General features: G+C 58.2%; 1 protein-coding gene across 2 annotated transcripts in view; it reads right to left on the bottom strand.

Moving 5' to 3' along the window:
- The window catches only part of CAPN5 (calpain 5), a 55332-nt gene that overhangs the window by 27320 nt on the left and 8989 nt on the right, over positions 1–19023 (bottom strand). For both annotated transcript variants that reach the window (XM_036428537.2, XM_036428539.2), the window contains exon 2: positions 7161–7396. In XM_036428537.2, coding sequence (XP_036284430.1) covers positions 7161–7325 — 165 coding nt within the window. In that variant the 5' untranslated portion in view covers positions 7326–7396. The remainder of the gene's footprint in view (positions 1–7160; positions 7397–19023) is intronic.

Raw genomic sequence — 19023 nt, 5'->3', positions numbered from 1 at the left:
GCTTGGGGACTGAAGGGTCCCGGGTTCGATTCCAGACAAGGGCATGTACGTTGGTTGCGGGCACATCCCCAGTAGGGGACGTGCAAGAGGCAGCTGATCAATGTTTCTCTCTCATTGATGTTTCTAACTCTGTATCTCTCTCCCTTCTTCTCTGTAAAAAATCAATAAAATATGTTTAAATATATATATATATATATTTATATATACATACATACATATATATATATACACACACACACACACACACACACACACACATATATATATATATATATATGGAAGTGTGACATCGTCATCCCATTTACAGATGAGGAATGAAGGCTCAGAGAGGGGCAGCGGCTGGTCAGGGGCACACAGCAAGCAAAGGCCAAACCAAGCTGAGCAGACTCCCACACACTCCCAGAGCCTGCCTCAGCCCCCCCTCACCCATCAGCATCTTCACCCCCACCTGCTCCCCAAGGACGGCCGGCCACAACGGGTGGTAGGAGGGAGGGAAACACTAGGACAGACTTCCCGGTGCCAGGCACGCTGCTGGCACTGTAATCAGTCCTCCCCGTCGTCCTTAGAGGCGGGATGGTGCTCATTTCACAGAGGAGCACACGGCGGCCCAGGAAGTGGGACGATGCCCACCACACAGCATGGGCCTGCCTCCAGGTCAGCAGGTGAACTCCGGAGCCAGCTCAGCCAACACAGAGCTACTCAGGTCCTACCGGAGTCAGCCAGCAGAGGGTTGAGAGTCCGGAAGTCAGAATTCAAATTCTTGCTCCCCCCGTCCCCCCCTCTTATTTACCATTGGCTGTGCAACTCTGGGCCAATGGCTCAACCTCTCTGAGCCCCTGTTTCCTGCCCTGTGCAAAGGAGGTGGGGGAAAACGGGGCAAGGGGCTGTCCCTTCCCACTAAGGTGTTGGGGAGCCCTGTTGCCACCTCTGCCTGGGAAGAGGGGTGCTCTGCAGGGCCAGACGGAGGCCAGGACTGCTCTGAGGATGTGAGTGGCTCCAGACGGGGCAGTGGAGTGGCCAGTTTGGGGGCCAGCTGCACAGACGGCAGGAACGCTGCCCCAGGTCGCAGGAACCCAGCGAGGCAGCACCCGGAAGTCTCACCTCCCTTCCCGCTGCCTCCTTATCTTCCCTCCCAGGCAGCACTCGGAGCCCGGCTCCCTGGGCCCAGCAAGGCCAGCAGGACGGGGTGGAGGGGGCTTCCTGTCTGGATGGCGCAGCCGCAGCCGCAGCCACAGCCCAACGGGAAGAGACAGCCGCAGCCTGGCGTCTCCAGGCCTGCAGCAGAGGCGGCTTCCCAGGCGCTCCTCCGTCAGATCCTCCAGAGCCCCGGACAGAGACACGACTGCCCATCCCACAGCGGGGGACACCGAGCCCAGGAGGGGGCGATGGTGCTCAAGTCACCAGCCTAGTAAGCGGACCAATGGACAGAACCCAGGTCTGCGGGCTCCCACCCAGAACTCTGCTCCCCACAGCAACAGACGGTCTCAGCCTGGCCCTTCCTTCCCCCCAACACCCCCCACCACCACCACCGCCAGAACAGGGCTCCGGCTCCAGACTTTCCGGGGGGGAGGGGCAGAGAGAGAGAGAGAGAGAGAAAGAGAGAGAGAGAGAGAGAGAGAGAGAGAGAGAGAGAGAGAGAGAGAGGGGGCATGCACTCAGGAGTCAGGAGGCCTGGGTTCCAGGCCCAGCATTGCCCTGACTGTGGCAGAAAGGGGTCCTGGGAGGGGCAGAGAGGAGGCGGAGGTCCGGGAGTGCTCCCCCTGCTGGAGAGGTTGTTCACCGGCCTCACCCAGAGAAACCACTGGAAGGTGGCAGCACCCGGGCCCGGAGGCCATCTGGGCACCCTGAACGGAACCATCACAGGAAATGCTCACAAGGACTGGGAACCCGCCCAGAACAGTCCGGCGAGAGGGGCACGGAGCACCTCCGCTTCACAGACGAGGAAACCGAGGCACAGGGAGGTTAAGTCACGTGCTCAGAGCCACACAGGAAGAGGTGAGCTGGGAGCCCCGCTCAGGCAGGCAGCTCCAGAGCCTGCAGGCGGGCTGCGAGTTATGGGTGCCAACGCCACCCGTCAGTCACTGGTCCCCTGCACATGCCCTTAGCCTAGCTTGGGGGGTCTCACTACACAACAACGAGACCTAGGGGTCAGGGGCAGCCCAGGCCCCCACTCACCTCCACAGCGGCCAGCGGCCGGGCGCAGGCACAGAGCTGGCCGGGGAGGCCCCCGCCCACACCCAGGGCCCTTGACGAGGAGGAACCCTCAGTCTCCACGAGCGCACAGCTGTGACAGCCGAGCCCAGAGAGATCCGGGGAGGCTGCCTGGAGGTGGCCGCCCCGCAGAGCGGGCACAGAAAGCCCTGGTGGGCACGGAGGCTCCGGAGGGGACTGAGGAACACAATCCCCCCAAACACGATTGTGCCACAGCCTCAAGACAGCCCCCGCCTTCGCCGCCATCCTCCCCCAGGCTCCGGGCCACCTGTGCTCCCTCCCAGGGCTGGGCTCGGGCAGGAGCCCTGGAGGGAAGGCGGGCAGGACCAGACCGACAGGCCCCTGCTGTGAGCCCTGGGCTGGCCGGGCCCTCTCCGGGGCTCCGCCTTCTGCACCTGCGGTGACCTCTCAGCCCTCCCAGTCCTTAGACCAGTTCCACCGACACAGGTCACTGCCCACAACCACCCCCCTTGGCGGCAACAAGAATGTCTGTCGGTCTGCAGGCCCGGTGTGCACACAGGAACGCAGCTGGACCCGGGCACCTCCACGCTCCTCCCTCCCCTCCGCGGGCACTCACCGCCCCCAGTCACCTCCCCCCGAGTCTAAGAACACAGCAGGAGCCCTGGCCGGTGTGGCTCAGTGGATAGAGCGTCAGCCTGCCGACTGAGGGGACTGGGGAGTCCCGGGTTCGATTCCGGCCAAGGGCACATGCCTGGGTTGCGGGCTCGATCCCCAGTGGGGGGTGTGCAGGAGGCAGCCGGTCAGTGATTCTCTCTCGTCATTGATGTTTCTCTCTCTCTCCCTCTCCCTTCCTCTCTGAAATCAATAATATACATAACAAAGCGGGAATCAACCAGACAAACTGGGTAACCGGCTGAGAAGGGCAGCGGGACCTCTGCCTGGAGCAGGAAACCGGGCAGAGTCCTCAGGGTTATAGCTCGTCCTTCCCACCCCCCATCCCTGCAGCAGACTTGCCCCCCACCCCATGCCCCACAGCGATCCCATGCCCGATGCCACGAAGGGGAGCGCCCGCGGGCAGGGCAGAGGCCCGGGTGCTGGCCTGGGTGCAAACCGCCCACTTCGTGGCGTGAAGGGCCGTGTTCAGCACGGCCAGGGGAGGGGGCCAGAGCCCGGCCTGGGGCTGGGCACCAGCAGGCCACCCCGGGAGAGTGCTGGGAGGTTCCCAAACTAGTACTGTTTGTAGAACCCCTCCCGGCGCCCTTCTGGGTCCCACCGAGGTGCCTGCAGGCTCCTCTGCGGAGAGGGGGAGGCAGGGTGTTGGCTAGAGAGTGGGGGGCACTCTGCCTCCTCAGGGATGAGAAGGGGCCCCTAGTAAAGGCTCTGGGCCTGAGGGAGAAGGAAGCACACCCCCTCTGCATGGGGATCCCCGAGTCACAGCTGACCTCCCCTTCCCCTCTCATCTCCCCACCTGAGCCAGCAGGTGTTCACTGAACTAAAGGAACAATGAATCTGAGGAGAGGAGGAGGAGGAGGAGGAGGAGGAGCAGGAGGAGGAGGAGGAGGAGGAGCAGGAGGAGGAGGAGGAAGAGCAGGAGGAGGAGGAGGAGGAGGAGGAGGAGGAGGAGGGCCAAGGCAGGTGCCCTGGGTGGGGCACCCTGGAGGGGGACTGGAAGGACCAGGCCGGCTGCCGAGCCCAGCAGAGATGGGCCTTTGTAGGCAGGCCCAGCCCGGGGTCCCCGGCAAAGGCCCACCAGGCGGGGAGGGAGGGAGCCAGTTTGTCCTCTGCCCAAAGGGTCCGTGAGAATTACTCTCCCGTTTACAGGTGAGGCGACTGAGGCCCAGGGAGGGGAAGGGCTGAAAACCGGCCGGCTCACTGCGATCTGGAGAAAGGCGGGGGGGGGGGGGGGGGGGGGGGGGCGCGGGGGTGCTGGCTGAGGAGCCCCTTCGGGAGCCGGAGGCCGCGGGGCCCGCACTGGCAGAGGAGGCGCTGGAGGCGCCTGAGAGAGAAGAGGGCCTCCCGGGCGGTCGGGAAAGCCGGCTTTCACTCTGTTTGTAAACAGGCAGGTCACAGGACCAGGAAGTGGGATTCCACAGCAGCTGCCCTCCTCCCTCTGGCCGAGGGCCAAGCAGCAGGGAGTTCACGGTCACCCTGCTGGGCCGTCCCACCCCAGTCCCACCCCACCCGCCTGGGGCAAGCCCGGCCCAGCTTCCTGCCCCACCAGCCCCATCCTGTCAGGGGGTGAGAGCCTGCCCGGGACACAGGCCCGTCACACCCTGGTCCCCAGGTTCTCCCCTCCAGCACCCCTCAGTCAGGCCGGGCCTGGAGCTGACCTCGATCGAGGCCAGGCGGCTCAGACACGGCCCACTCCGTGCCGACCCCCACATGCCTGCGCCGGCCCCACACCCGGCCCCGTGAGGAGGGGGGTGGACGAGGAGGCGGTGTGGCCGGGAAAGAAAGCAGCCCAGAGAGGGCAGAGACTCCGCCAGGGTCACACAGCAGGCGGGTGCTGAGCCTGCCCGCCTGGCACTTCCTCCTCTCAGGGCACCGAGCCCAGACTTCCCCAGGCCGGCCTCACCAGCCTCCTTCCCGGCCACGGACCGGCCATGGACCAGCCACGGACCGGCCAGGACCGGCCACGAACCGAAAATGTCGGGGTGACGGCAGGAGAGCGGGAAAGGGTCAGGATGGCACAAAGGGTGGAGTGAGCGCCAGTGTCCCCCCTCCTCCTCTCACCCAGGCCTCACAAAGGCCCTTTGAGACCCGCTCCTTCCCCAGCAGCAGACAAAGGCGCGAGGCGTGGGAGCGGTGGCCCAGAAGCAGGAATCCTGTGGCTGAGCCAGGAGGCCCTGGGCGCTCTGGAGAACCAGGGCGGGCCCGGGATTCCAGCGCGGCTCCCGGCTCTCGGGCTGAGGTCTGAGGCGGCACGGGCCCTTTGTCTGCTGCCGGGGAGAAAAGGGGGGCGGGGGGGCTGGGAAGGCAGGCTCCTGGGTCCCGGCCCAGCTCTGCTGACAGCTCGCTGGACACTCCGAGCACCCACCTCCCCCTCCCAGCCTGTTTCCCTTCCTTGTTCCATCTAAGGAAATACACAGGATTTTTTTTTTTAATACATTTTTATTGATTTTTTTACAGAGAGGAAGAGAGAGGGATAGAGAGTTAGAAACGTCGATGAGAGAGAAACACTGACCAGCTGTCTCTTGCACACCCCCTACCAGGGATGTGCCCGCAACCAAGGTACATGCCCTTGACCGGAATCGAACCTGGGACCTTTCAGTCCGCAGACCAACGCTCTATCCACTGAGCCAAACCGGTTTGGGCAGAAATACACAGGATTTTCTGAGTTAGCGGGGACTGGAGATCACGTTCTAGAAGAGGAATGTGAAAACTAAACTTCACTTCCCTGCAGAAACCGGTTTGGCTCAGGGGATAGAGAGTCGGTCTGTGGACTGAAAGGTCCTGGGTTCGATTCCGGTCAAGGGCATGTACAATACATTGGTTGCGGGTACATCCCCAGTAGGGGGTGTGCAGGAGGCAGCTGATCAATGTTTCCCTCTCGTCGATGTTTCTAGCTCTCTATCCCTCTCCCTTCCTCTCTGTCGAAAATCAATAAAATATATTTAATAAATAAATGAATAAATAAACAAATAAACTTCCCCACACGTGCAGGTGTCAGAGGGAACTTTCCAGGGCTAATCCGACCACACCCTCCACAGAGCATGTGTGTGTGTGTGTGTGTGTGTGTGTGTGTGTGTGTCGTCGTCGTCGTCGTCGTCGTTCCCCCCCCCCACCCCCCCGCTGGCCCGGCCTCAGCACACCGCCCCAAGGACCAGGACCCAGCCTCCGCCTCCCCCCCTCCCCGCCCCCCACCGCCGGCCCAGGCGCTGCCCCCTCCCAGGTGCGCCTGGCGGGAGTCCCAAGCCCCTGTCTTCTCTCCGCGCCATCAGCCGCGCAGCCCTCCCCGGCAGGCGCCTTCTCTGGTTCCTGGGCAGCGGGCGTCTCCTCCCGGCCCCACGCCCTCGGCCCGGCTCCGTCTCTGCACCCGTCCCTCCTGGGGACCCACCCCCACGGGGACCTCCCGAGCCCCCATCACCTCGGCCCCGAGGACAGCCGCCCTCACACTGGGGAATGGAGGTGACAGCGAACGGAATCGAGCCAGGAGGCCAACACGTCCGCCCGCCACGTCCCAGCCTCAGCCGGCCCCCGGCCCGGAAGCAGCCAGCCAGACGCCGGTCCCTCGCCCTCCCCACAAGGGAGGGTAAGAGCCGCCTGGACTGAGGGTAAGAGCTCCCGGGCTCCGTCTCTTTAACGCTCACAACAGCCCTAGGAGGGGCTGTTAGTGTTTACCACTGTCGTTATTATTGATTAATCATCATAATAAGTACTTGCCATTTACAGCCAAGGGCTATTTCAAAGTCATTATGAATATAATCAGCAACGTGTATGCCTTGCTCTTGGGATGACACTAAATGGGACTTACACGTCACTTACGCCTGAATTTCACTAAGGAAGGTCACATCACCTCTTTTTTTTTTTTTAAGTTTTTTTTTCTTTATATATTTTTATTGATTCTTTTTACAGAGAGAAAGTGTGAGAGATAGAGAGCTAGAAACGTCAATGAGAGAGAAACATTGACCAGCTGCCTCTTGCACACCCCCTACCGGGGATGTGCCCGCAACCAACGTACATGCCCCTGACAGGAATCGAACCTGGGACCTTTCAGTCCGCAGACCGAGATCAACTCATTTTTATCCCAACAGGGACCCTGGGAGTCCTGACAGGGCAGAGGGGATTAGGGCCCATTCTCCTGGCACCTTTTCCCTCCTCCCCCCCTCCCCCGGCCCCCACATCAAACTCCACAGCAGGAGGGCCCAGCATCAGCCCCTCCACCATCTCAGCCACCTCCGGCCTCGGGATGACGCCCCGCGCCCCGCGCCCCGCGCCCCTGGTGGCCCCGCCTGTGGCCTGGGCTCCGGTGCAGACCCGACACTGACCTTGGGCCGCTTCCACCGGACGCCGGGCCCCGGGCTGCCCTTGTAGTACAGCGAGTCGTCGGTGGCGGGGAAGTTGGGGTCTTCGAAGAGCACCTTCCGGCGCCGGCAGGCCCGCTTCAGCGCCGCGTAGTTCTGCTCCTCGTAGGGCTTCACGCAGGAGAACATGGTGGCCGCCGCCCGGGGAGGGCGGGCCGAGGCGAGGCGGCAGAGGGCGGCGCGGGCGGCCCCGGGGGCCCCTGGGAGGACAGAGGGAGGGGGTCATTGGTGTCCGAGGACGGGAGGCCCTGCGTCAGGTGACCCCCGTCTGCCCCTGAAAGGGCAGAGCAAGGCTGTGAGCAGAACTTCCCTCTGTGTTGAAGAGCCAGCCCTAGGTGCACTGAGTGGTTATCTCGATGCCGGCCTGGAAAGCAACACAGGTCTATTCAATCGAAAAAATGCACCTGGCATGGCATTGAGAGTATGGGCATATCTAGTCTCTGGCCTACAAGGTCACATAGCTGAGTTTATCTTCAAACAGGCTGAAGCAGGCTAGAAAGCAAGCGTTTTTTAAACAGCAGTTTTTTTACAAAATAGTTCCAGTTGCCTAGTCCACCCGTAGGAATGCAGAAGGCCAAATAAGCTAACCACATCCAGCCACCTGTGTACCTGGGCCCTGGCCCTCACCCCACCACCCTGTAGTACAGTGAGTCATCGGTGGCGGGAAGAGGACAGCCCTATAAAGAAGCTGGACCCTGAGAACTCAGGTCTCTCCGAATCCTGCCCCTGCCTCGGTAGAGGCGGAGAGACCGGGCTCGAGCTTGAATAAAGGCTCTTTGCTTTTGCATCCGACTCGGCTCCCTGGTGGTCCTTGGGGATCTTGAAATCTGGGCAGCACACCCCTCCCTGCAGCCCTGTGAAATGGGCATCCTCACTCCCACTGGCCAGGAATGAAGGCTCAGAGAGGGAGAGAGACCTGCCCAGGGTCCCACAGCAAGTACACACAGAGCAGGAAGAGGAGCCAACTGGCCTGACCCCATAGCCTGAATTCTCTCATGTCTGATGCTTAGAGGTGAGACCAGGCCAGCAGGCCAAGGGCACAACCACATGGTGCTCGGGGGGCTGCCAGCGGCACCCACCCCCTCTTCCTCTGTCTCACCAGCCTTCCCCAGACCTCCCAGGCTGGCGCACCCCCCAGAAAACAGCAGCACGGTCCCCACGGCCCTCCTCCCGCCCCGCCCCTTCCCCTAGAGTGGCACAAGCTGGCCGAGGGGAAAACCGGGGCCCAGGCCCCTCCAGCCTCATTCACATTCACCCCTCTGCCCCTCCCTCCAGCACCTCCGGGATAAATGTCTTCAGTTCTCATTGCTCCTTCATCCCGGGGCCTAACCCCCCTGAGGGCCCCCCTAATTCCCCATCACGTGGCCTCCCAGTCCCCACAGTCCGACTCTCCCGGACAGCCTCTCAGACCTCAGAGTCTGCCACTCCTCAGCAGCCCCTCCTCCTGGGCTTCGGGGTCCCTCCCCTGTCTCTGGCCTCTCCTCCCCTAAGAGGGGCCCCCGGGGCCTGCCTGCTCACTCCTGCCTCCCCGGCTGGTGACCCCTGTGCTCCGTCCGGACACCTGTTCTAGGCCCCTGGCTGGCCCACTCCCTGTGAGAGCCAAGGGCCCCTTAGCGGTACCAATCCCAATCCCAACTCCTCATCTCACCCCCCACACCCCGACTCCCAGCCAGGGAATGGACCACAGGCACCCAGAGACCGGAAGCCCCAGCAGGCGGGCGTGCTGGGTCTGGGCTCCTGCACACCTCAGCCTCCTCCCTCCCGCCCCTCGAGTCCGGGTGGACCCTGCCCGGCGCCCTGACCCTCGTAGCTATGTCCCAACCAGACTTGAGGACGCGGGCTGGACCGACAAGGCAAGACCTCCGGGCGGGAGGGCGGGGTGAGGAGCGACAGACCCCCTGACAGATGCTCCGAGAGCCGGGCCCGCCACTGACGGCCCCTGGACGTCCATCCGGACTGCCGGCAGCGCTCCACAAGCCCCCAGCCTGCTCACCCCCACGGAGGCTCAGCTTCCGGCCTCCAGGGCAGCTGAGGGAAACTGAGGCAAGGAAGGCTGGCTTCTGAGAGCAAGACTGATGCGGGCGCCAGTCCCAGCTGTACTCCTCACCGGCTGTGTGGCTTCAAACAAGTCCCTCACCCTCTCGGGGTCCCCATTCTACTCTCTCCGCAACGGGAACAATAACCGCCTCAGTAACTGGGAGATATAACTAACCAGAGGCCGAGGACACCGCTTAGTGGACCGGGGAGCGGGGTGGAGAGGAAGGAGAAGGGAAGTGGGCAGGCTGCCTCTCATTTCCGAGAGAGAGCCCCCTTCCTCAGGCACCTCCCTCGCGCACACTGTCCGGCCACGCACACGCAGAGAAGCCGTATGGGAATGGCATTGGCAAACAGAAATGCTGGAGGGGCCTTTTACGGTCTCCATTTTTCAGACAAGAGGACGGAGGCTCCTGACGGGAGGGGACTTGCCCACGCCCCACGGCAGAGTCTGACTCAAAGCCGTTTCCTCTGACTTTGGTGCCCCCACCTCGGCCCGGTGACCCCACAGGCAGGAGGAAGGCCGAGTCCCAGGCAGGGCGGGCTCACCCCACACCCGCCGGCTGCGCCAGCCTCCCGGGGAGGGAAACGGGGATCCGCGGGGAAGGGAGGAGCCGGAAGGAGAGGGGTGAGAATGGGCGAGGAGTGTGGAGCACGATGGACAGCACGGAGAGCGGGAGGGCTGAGAATGGGTTTGCCCTCTGCACGGGACCCACAGCCATTTCATTGCACCGGCTCCCACCCAGCCTTCCTTGGAGGCCTGCAGGAAAGGGGGGCAGGAGCGGGGCGGGGGGTGGGGGGTGAGAGCTGGGGCGCCTGTCCCTGGGCCTCTGGCACACCGCCGCCCGGGAGTCATTAGCAGCGTGGCTTCCAGTTCTGCAGGGCCTCTCAGGAAGCAATTTAAGCTGCGAGAATTAGATCAAAGGAGCTGGAGGCAGGCGCCCAGGCATCAGCTCCTGCAGCTCCAGAGCTCAGAGCCCAGCGGGCCCAGGCAGCGGGAGCGAGCTGGCCGGGGCCACACAGCCGGGCGGCTGGAGGAGGAGGAGGCTGCTGGCGGCCCTCCAGGCACACAGCAGCCAGTGCTGCTGGGAACGTTTGCTCCTGGGGAGGACGGAGCGAGTGGGGCGGTGGGGGAGGGGAGGGGAGGGGAGGGAAGGGGGCTGCTCAGCTGGGCCGGGCCTGGGAGAACCTGGGCCAGCCTGGCTGCTGAGTCTGACCTAGTGCAGCCACCTCTCCGGCCTCAGCCCCGCCAGCAGGCTGACCCTGGCCTACTTACGCCAGCTGGTCTGGCCCGGCCTCTGCACAGGCAGCGCCTCACGCTGACTACCCTCCTGCACCGCACTCCGCATTTGCCCCAGGGTCATGTCCTCCTCCATCCATTGAGTCAATAAGTCAATACCCCAGGGGTCACAGAGCCACCCGCCCCTGAACTTTGCCCTCTCCCCCGCAGTTCCAGGCAGAAGCACAGAGGCCACGGAGAAGCCAGAGGTAGGAAAGCCAGGCCTCCCGGCCGGAGCTGCAGGACCACGGCCCTGCCTGCCTTCTGTGTGAGCCAGGCACCAGCAGGATCCTTCCCCATGGCCCTTCCTCCTGCCGGCCCTCACCCCTCCGCCTCGGCCAGTCTCACCCACCCTCCGCCAGGCCCCACCTCCGTCCAGGGGTGCGAGCTCCTTCCAGCCCCCAGCGCTGTTCACTCAGGGCCTCTGCACACACAGCTCCTGCCACACGAGCGTGCCCCGAGGACCCGCCGCCTGAGACTCAGCCTCGTACCCCCGCCCCCCCCAACCTGCCTCCGACACTCTCCTCCCTCCGCCATCCTGGAACCCCCGAGACAGGCTCCCTATGTGGTACCCCATCTTCGTACGGCTTGTCCATCTCCCCAGCCCAGCTTGTGCTCCTGCGGGACAGGGGCCCTGCCCAGCTGCTGCCTGTTTCCCAGGCCCCACCATCGCGGGCACATTTAGTAACATTCACTGAATGAACCAGCACAGGTGACACAGGAGCAATTCCTTCACTGATGGGAGCGCAGGCTCCCGGGGTGGAGGGACTCCGGGGGGGGGGGGGATCAGCTTTCCTTGTCAGAGCAGCACCAGCTCTCAGGTCTCCCGAAGCCAGGGCCCGCCCTTTCCCCGGGCCAGGCCTCCCTCTCTCCTCCCCTCCCCTCCCCTCCTGGTGGCTGTGCTCAGCGGTGGCCCAGCCTCTCTCTGCTCCTGACGGAGCCTGGGCGTTAGTTCCCAGGCTCTCTCAGCTGTGGGATCCTGGGCAGGCCATGTGGCCTCACCGCCGGCATGTCCCGGTCAGGAAGGAAGAGATAACGTGCCAGGCCCCTGGAGGGGCAAACGAGACGCGGACGCAGCAGGGAGCAGTGCCTGGTGCACGTGAATGCACGGAGCCCGGGCACGCAGTGTCCGTGTCCGGGGCCATCTACAACTTTTCCAGACTCCGGGCAGGAGGTTACCATGCAGGGTTTCGGTCGCCGACGAACTTCATGAATACAAAAGCACGAAACGTGTGTCGTGTCAGAGGTTCCAGCTGGAGGGACACAGAGGCCGGGCCCCGGGGTCAGATGTGCTTCGGGAGAGAACCCGAGAGAAGGCTGGTGGCCCGGCCGGCTGGCTCCGTGGCTGAACATCGGCCTGCGAGCCAGGAGGTCACACGTCAGTCCCAGGTCGGGGCCCAAGCCCAGGTTGTGGGCTCCATCCCCAGTGTGGAGCCAATCAGTGATTCTCTCTCACCATTGGTGTTTCCATCTCTTTCTCCCTCTCCCTCCCCCTCTGAAATCAATAAAAATATATGAGAGAGAGAAGGGGAGAGAGAGAGAGAGACAGAGAGACAGAGAGAGACAGAGAGAGAGAGAGACAGAGAGAGACAGAGAGAGAGAGGGAGAGACAGAGAGAGACAGAGAGAGAGAGACAGAGAGAGACAGAGAGAGAGAGGGAGAGACAGAGAGAGACAGAGAGAGAGAGACAGAGAGAGACAGAGAGAGAGAGGGAGAGACAGAGAGAGACAAAGAGAGAGAGACAGACAGAGAGACAGAGAGAGAGAGGGAGGGAGGGAGGGAGGAGGCTCACACAGGAATGTGCAAAGCCATTCAGACCCAGCGAGCACAGTGGGGCCTGGGACCGAGCACAGGGAACTGAGCTGGGCCAGAAGGAGGCAGCTCGGAGAACCCAGTCTTCCAGCCGGTCAGTCAGACCCGAGTTCAAGTCCTGCCTACACCACGTAGAGACGTGTGTCCTGGGGCAAGTCACTAAGCCCTCTGAGTGGCCGCCAGCCCCACCGGATCCAGCGTCTAAGGTGGCAGGTAAGAAAGTGGCATCTGCCACGGGCCTGCCCCACAGCGGTCGTCCTAGCCTTGGTAGTGTGGAGCACCCCTTCCTGGGGGGCTGCAGCCTGTCTGCTACCCCCGGGATCTGTGGAAGTGGGGCAGATGATGGCCGGATGGGGCAGAGGGAGGGCTCCTCTAGCAGCAGGCCATGCGGAGCAGCGGCAGGACAGAGCTGACTCCAAGGGTAAGGTGACCAGACGATTTTTAGCAATGTGTCCCGTGGCCTTTTAAAAAAGTCCCGATTTTTAAAAACGCCGCGGGACTCCGGACAAATGGTTAAAAATCGGGACTGTCCCACCAAAAGCGGGACGTCTGGTCACCTTATCCAAGGAGCCCCCCCTGGACAGCGCAGCACCAAAGCCGGGAGAAACAGGAGAGAGAGCACCCAGAAATGCGTCCAACATCTGCAGCCCGTTGGCGTTCCCTGTCCGCACCAGCTGCACCACGTCGAAGGTTCCCTTCAGGATCACGCTGCCGTCCGACCAGAGGCTGTGTCCCAGGTCCTCGGCGTTCCCCAGAGCGCGCCTCTCACCGCCGTGGTAAACGTCCGAGGGAGAAGAACTTAACGTTCCTGCAGCCCCCGCTGCAGTGACGAAAACGGAATAAACCCTGCAGGCCGCGGGCAGTGTTCTTCTAACGCGCGGCTCGGACGGCACATCGTTCCTGAAGATCGTGCTGGGACTGGTTACTATCTGCCCCTTGGAGGATAGGGTTACCTTTCACAATAAATGTTGGGTGGAAACCGGTTTGGCTCAGCGGATAGAGCGTCGGCCTGCGGACTGAAAGGTCCCAGGTTCGATTCTGGTCAAGGGCATGTACCTTGGTTGCGGGCACAACCCCGATAGGGAGTGTGCAAGGCAGCTGGTTGATGTTTCTCATCGATGTTTCTAGCTCTCTACCCCTCTCCCTTCCTCTCTGTAAAAAATCAATAAAATATATATCTAAAAAAAATAAAAATAAATAAATGTCAGTAGTGGTGTTGGAACACGGAAACCAGGCATTTAAAACAATGGAGCCAAAACCAGTTTGGCTCGATGGATAGAGCGTCGGCTTGGGGACTGAAGGGTCCCGGGTTCGATTCCGGTCAAGGGCATGTACCTTGGTTGCGGGCACATCCCCAGTGGGGGGTGTGCAGGAGGCAGCTGATGGATGACTCTCTCTCATTGATGTTTCTGACTCTGTATCTCTCTCCCTTCCTCTCTGTACAAAATCAATAAAATATATTTTAAAAAAAAAAACAATGGAAACACCAACACTTGATGAAGCAATGAAAGGTGTCTGTCGGTCCCTTCTCGTTCTTCCCACATTTCACGTGAAGACGGAACGCGTACGTGTGGAAGGTCCGCACCTGTCCCCAGGAGATGCCGTCTTTCCTGCTGCCTCACGGCACAGCGGCCAGTTCATCTGCAGGAACTGGATCCTCCAACTGATCATCCAACTGTGTCCCATTACTGGGGTGGGGGTGTGTGTGTGCTTCTGATCAGCCTTCCTGAGAACATTTGGAAAATGCACTGAATCTCCCTATTTGCCTGTAAATTAAAACTGAAAAAGGACTGTGGGTTATACACGGCTGTTCGCGTGGCAGCATCCGACTGGCAGACTCAAAAACAGTTGAATTCTTAATTCTATTTCACCTACGACAAGGATATAGACATATCAATGCATACTTCACTGCCTTAACTTTTTATCACACAGGTGTGCGTTTTTAAATTCCAAGCCTCATGTGTTCGTATAAAGTTTAATTTACTATCAAGGATCTCCAGATTAAATGTTTAGATTTGGCGCTTATGGGTGTAAATTTGATAGCCCACACCAAAGCATTCTAACGATGACCTTGCAGAACCCGATACTTGCGCCAGTAAGAACTGGGGGTAAAGCAGAAGCGCCCTTTGCCGTTCTCTTTTCCACACAGCCTTTAAAACGGGAACGCTCAAGAAACGTTGCTTTTTTGAGAAGAACGTTTCTGAATCGCGTTCAGGAAGAGAGTGTGTGAGGAAGACCCGGCGTTCACACCAGCGCTCCAGGAAGTGCTCATTGGAAATGCTGATGAACTGCACGCATCGAAGGCCCGGCATTAAGAAAGTGTTAAGATTATTATTACGTGACTGAGAAGCCAGGGAAGGGAAGATGGGGAAGCCCAGGGGACCTGGCTTCTATTGTAGTAAGAAGCAAGGAAAGCCCTAACCGGTTTGGCTCAGTGCATAGAGAGTCGGCCTGCGGACTCAGGGGTCCCGGGTTTGATTCCGGTCAAGGGCATGTACCTTGGTTGCAGGCACATCCCCAGAAGGGGGTGTGCAGGAGGCAGCTGATCAATGTCTCTCTCTCATCGATGTTTCTATTTCTCTATCCCTCTCCCTTTCTCTCTGTAAGAAAATCAATTAAAAAAAAAAAAAAGCGAAGGGGAGCCGAAAGCTGTAGCAAAGTGCCACAGAGAAGGCCAGGCAGACGGGCGGAGCGCAGAGGCTGTGCTGGGGGGACAAAGAGGGTGCTTGTTGGAAGGAGCACGAGGCAATAGGAGCAAAGCCCCCCCCCCCCCCCAAACACGCAGATCTCAAAATCCCCTTCCTGAGAACGTACAGACTGACGGGCCTAAGGGACGGTTTCTTTGTCCTCACAGAGGACACAATACCTACGCAGATCTTTACAGAGGTAATGAAGGTGCCTCTGACTTGCAGCCAGTGCTGGATCCGCCGCCATGTGCTGGATGGTGAGCTCTCTGGGCGGCCTCATCCGCCCTGCTCTTCCTAGGCCTGGACGTGTCGTAGGCTTTCAATAAACACTTGCTGAATTATTTATGAATAAAGTGCCTCTGAGATCAATTTTTATCTACGCATGTTTCAGTAACTTTCCTATCACAGGCCCTACATTCAACACAAGGGGATTGGGGTGGGAGGAGGGGGGAGGGTTTAGTACACAGAAATTCAACAAAACCATAATCTGAAGGGTGACACTAGTATAGTTCAAGAAATTAACCAGGTAATGTTCCTATATTTGATAAATAAACAGCGGAATTCTAAATTGTAAAAGAAAAAGGGGGGGGGAATCTTTGCTGAGGTAGGAAGGCATACTTCTGGTGTTTGGGGAAGCTTTTATTATTATTTTTTTTAACTTATTTTTAAATGTATTCTTATTGATTTCAGAGTGGAAGGGAGAGGGAGAGACAGAAACATCAATGATGAAAGAACCGATTGGCTGCCTCCTGCATGCCCTCCTACTGGGGATCGAGCCCACAACTCAGAGTCCTTCAGTCCACAGGCCAACGCTCTATCCACTGAGCTGAACTGGCTAGGGCGAAGTTTTTATTTATTTATTTATTTATTTTAATATATTTTATTGATTTTTTACAGAGAGGAAGGGAGAGAGAGAGAGAGCTAGAAATGCCGATGAGAGAGAAACATCGACCAGCTGCCTCTTGCACACCCCTTACCGGGGATGTGCCCGCAACCAATGTACATGCCCTTGACCGGAATCAAACCTGGGACCCTTTAGTCCGAAGGCCAACGCTCTACCACTGAGCCAAACCAGTTTTGGCAAAGTTTTTATTTTAATAAACAAAATCTGATGCTCAAAGACCAACCCCACTTAACAGTTTTAAGCCTCACTAACCAGAGCCCACTCCCGGATTTTTTTGTTTGACTTAGCTCTCTCCCCTCTTCCCTTTCTAGCACACACCCTGCCTACTGTGTTACAGAAACACGTTTATGGTGTCCTGTCCATAATTAAGTCATTGGTGCAATATTTTAATGAATAAAAAATATTATTTTAATTTTTGGTTTTGAAAATCTTATTGTAGTGATGTTCTTAAAAGCATGTCCTTAAAGGACTAGACATTTTGTTATTAAAGAAATAGGATCTGTAAATTCTTTGTGCAAAATGTCCTGAGGTATTTAAATGCATGATTGGCCCAAAATATCTTACGGAAAGACATCTTGTGATACCATACACCATATTTTCTACTCTTATTTTATGATTAAAACTTTTTTTTTTTTTTTTTTTTAACAGAAAGGAAGAGAGAGAGACAGAGAGCCAGAAACGTCGATAAGAGAGAAACATTGACCAGCCGCCTCCTGCACAACCCCCACCGGGGATGTGCCCGCAACCAACGTACATGCCCTTGACCGGAATCGAACCCGGGACCTTTCAATCCGCAGACCGACGCTCTACCACTGAGCCAAACCGGTTTCGGCTTATGATTAACTCTTTCAATCAACACACATAAAAGAAAAAAATTAAAAAAAAATCAAAAAAATCTGGGGCTTCTTAGCTGGATCCCAACTTCTCAGGCTTCGGGAGTGTGTTACTAAAGGCGTCAGAAAGTGGTTCCCCTGCCACCTCTCTCTCAGGGAGAGCTCCGTGTGGTCCAGGCCCCCCCCCCACCCCTGCCCACTTCCTCTCACAGGGGAGAAGCCGGCTCAGGCTCAGAGCCACAGCACCTGCCCGGAAAAGGGTGGATTTCTCTATTGTTTTTACTTGAGTTTTAAGATTCTTCCAGTTACCCAGTAGTACTGGGGGTCACGCTGACTTTCCATTTACAGTAGACACCGTTTCCTTTAAGACATAAGGAAAAAGGAAGTTGATTTAAAAGAAAACAATTATGGAGTTCCTGGTGGTGTAGGCAGGAACCTTAGCATTACAGAAGCCTCAGAGGGCAGGTGCTGCGGAATGAGGGCGTGGTAGGGGCAAGTCGCCAGACCTCCCTGAGCCTGGGGGATCTCCTCCAAGAGGGGGGATCCTCTAAGTGGGGGGTAACGGAGCCAGCACACGGAGCGCCACGAGCGGCCGAGACCATTGGAAGAGCAGCTGGAGGACCCACGCTCACAGCCGACCGACCAGACCTGCCACAAAGCTCTGGCAGTGGACACAGCGTGAAGTTGGCGAAGGGTGGGGAACCGAACAGAAAGCCTGGGCAAGTTTGGCTCAGTGATAGAGCGCCGGTCTGCGGACTGAAAGGTCCCGGGTTCGATTCCGGTCAAGGGCATGTACATTGGTTGCGGGCATATCAACTGGTCGATGTTTCTCTCTCATCGATGTTTCTAGCTCTCTATCTCTCTCCCTTCTTCTCTGTAAAAAATCAATAAAATATATTTAAAAAAAAAAAAAGAAAAGAAAAAAGAAAGAAAGAAGAAAGAAAGAAAGAAAGAAAGCAAGCAAGCCTGGGTGAGGCCACCAGGTCACAGACACCTGGCGTACGACAAAGGTGACACCATGGGGCACTGGGGGAAAGTGGTCTTTTCAAGGAAAGGAGCTGGGTCACGTGGCTCCCGCATGGGAAAAGCTTCCCCTCGACCCTCCCTCACTCCACACACCAAAGCAGCTCCACAGGCAGTGTGAGTCCATCTGGAAAGGAAGATGACGAAGCTTTCTGAGGAAAGAAAAAGAGCATGGCCAGGTGGCCCACACACGGAAAGAAACGTGCTTGATTTCACTGATCCACAAGAAAACAGGTACACGTGAAAAACGCGCTGAGAGACAAGGCTTACATCCGGGGCAGCAATGAGCAGTGGGCATTCATCCCAGACAAACTCCCTGACCCTGTGCCCCAGGTCCTTGGTTCTGACTTCTTAGCGAGCCAAAGCCGAGCAGCTGGGCTCATTTCCCCAGCCCTTCCTTGTTTCATTGTTCTCAACTTCAATAAACGTCCTCTAAAATAAAATAAAAAAATAAAAATTATGCGATGAGATACCACTATATCCCCCGCCTACAATGGCTAAAATAAAACACACACACACACACACACACACACACACACACTCTCTCTCTCTCTCTCTCTCTCTCTCTCTCTCTCTCTCTCCCTCCCTCAAATAGATATGCATTACTGGTAAGAGTGTACATTGTTACGCCCACTTGTTGTTTTTTGTTTGTTTGTTTTTTTGTGTTTTTTAAAAATATATATTTTATTGACTTTTCACAGAGAGGAAAGGAGAGGGATAGATAGACCAGCTGCCTCCTATACACCTCCCACGGGGGATGTGCCCGCAACCAATGTACATGCCCCTGACCGGAATCAAACCTGGGACCTTTCAGTTCATAGACCGACACTCTATCCACTGAGCCAAACCAGTTTCAGCTGGTACACCCACTTTGCAAAAGCGTTTGACCGTATTTACCAAAGCTGAACAAACACATACTCCATCATCCAGCGAGTCCACTCCCACGTGCATAGCGAACAGAAGTGCATGCGCGTGTTCACCGGAATACAGGTAAAGAACTTGGTCACAGTGGTATGTGTCACACCTGAAAATGGGAAACGGCCCAAAAGTGCAAGAGAAGGAAGGACAGCTATGCTGGTATCGTGGGCTGCTATCCAGGAACAGAAATGAGCGAACTACGGTGTGAAACTCCGTGGGTGGATCTCACGAGCGCATGCTAAAAAAGACAAGCTAACCGCGGTTCCGTTTACACACAACCGGAAAGCAGGCAGAACCACCTCCGGGGCGGCGACTAAAGGGAACGAGAGGCCTCCCA

Source organism: Pipistrellus kuhlii, unplaced genomic scaffold, assembly GCF_014108245.1.
Source record: "Pipistrellus kuhlii isolate mPipKuh1 unplaced genomic scaffold, mPipKuh1.p scaffold_m20_p_9, whole genome shotgun sequence".
In the NCBI taxonomy this organism is placed as follows: Eukaryota; Metazoa; Chordata; class Mammalia; order Chiroptera; family Vespertilionidae; genus Pipistrellus; species Pipistrellus kuhlii.
This window is presented reverse-complemented; position numbering and strand designations above follow the sequence as displayed.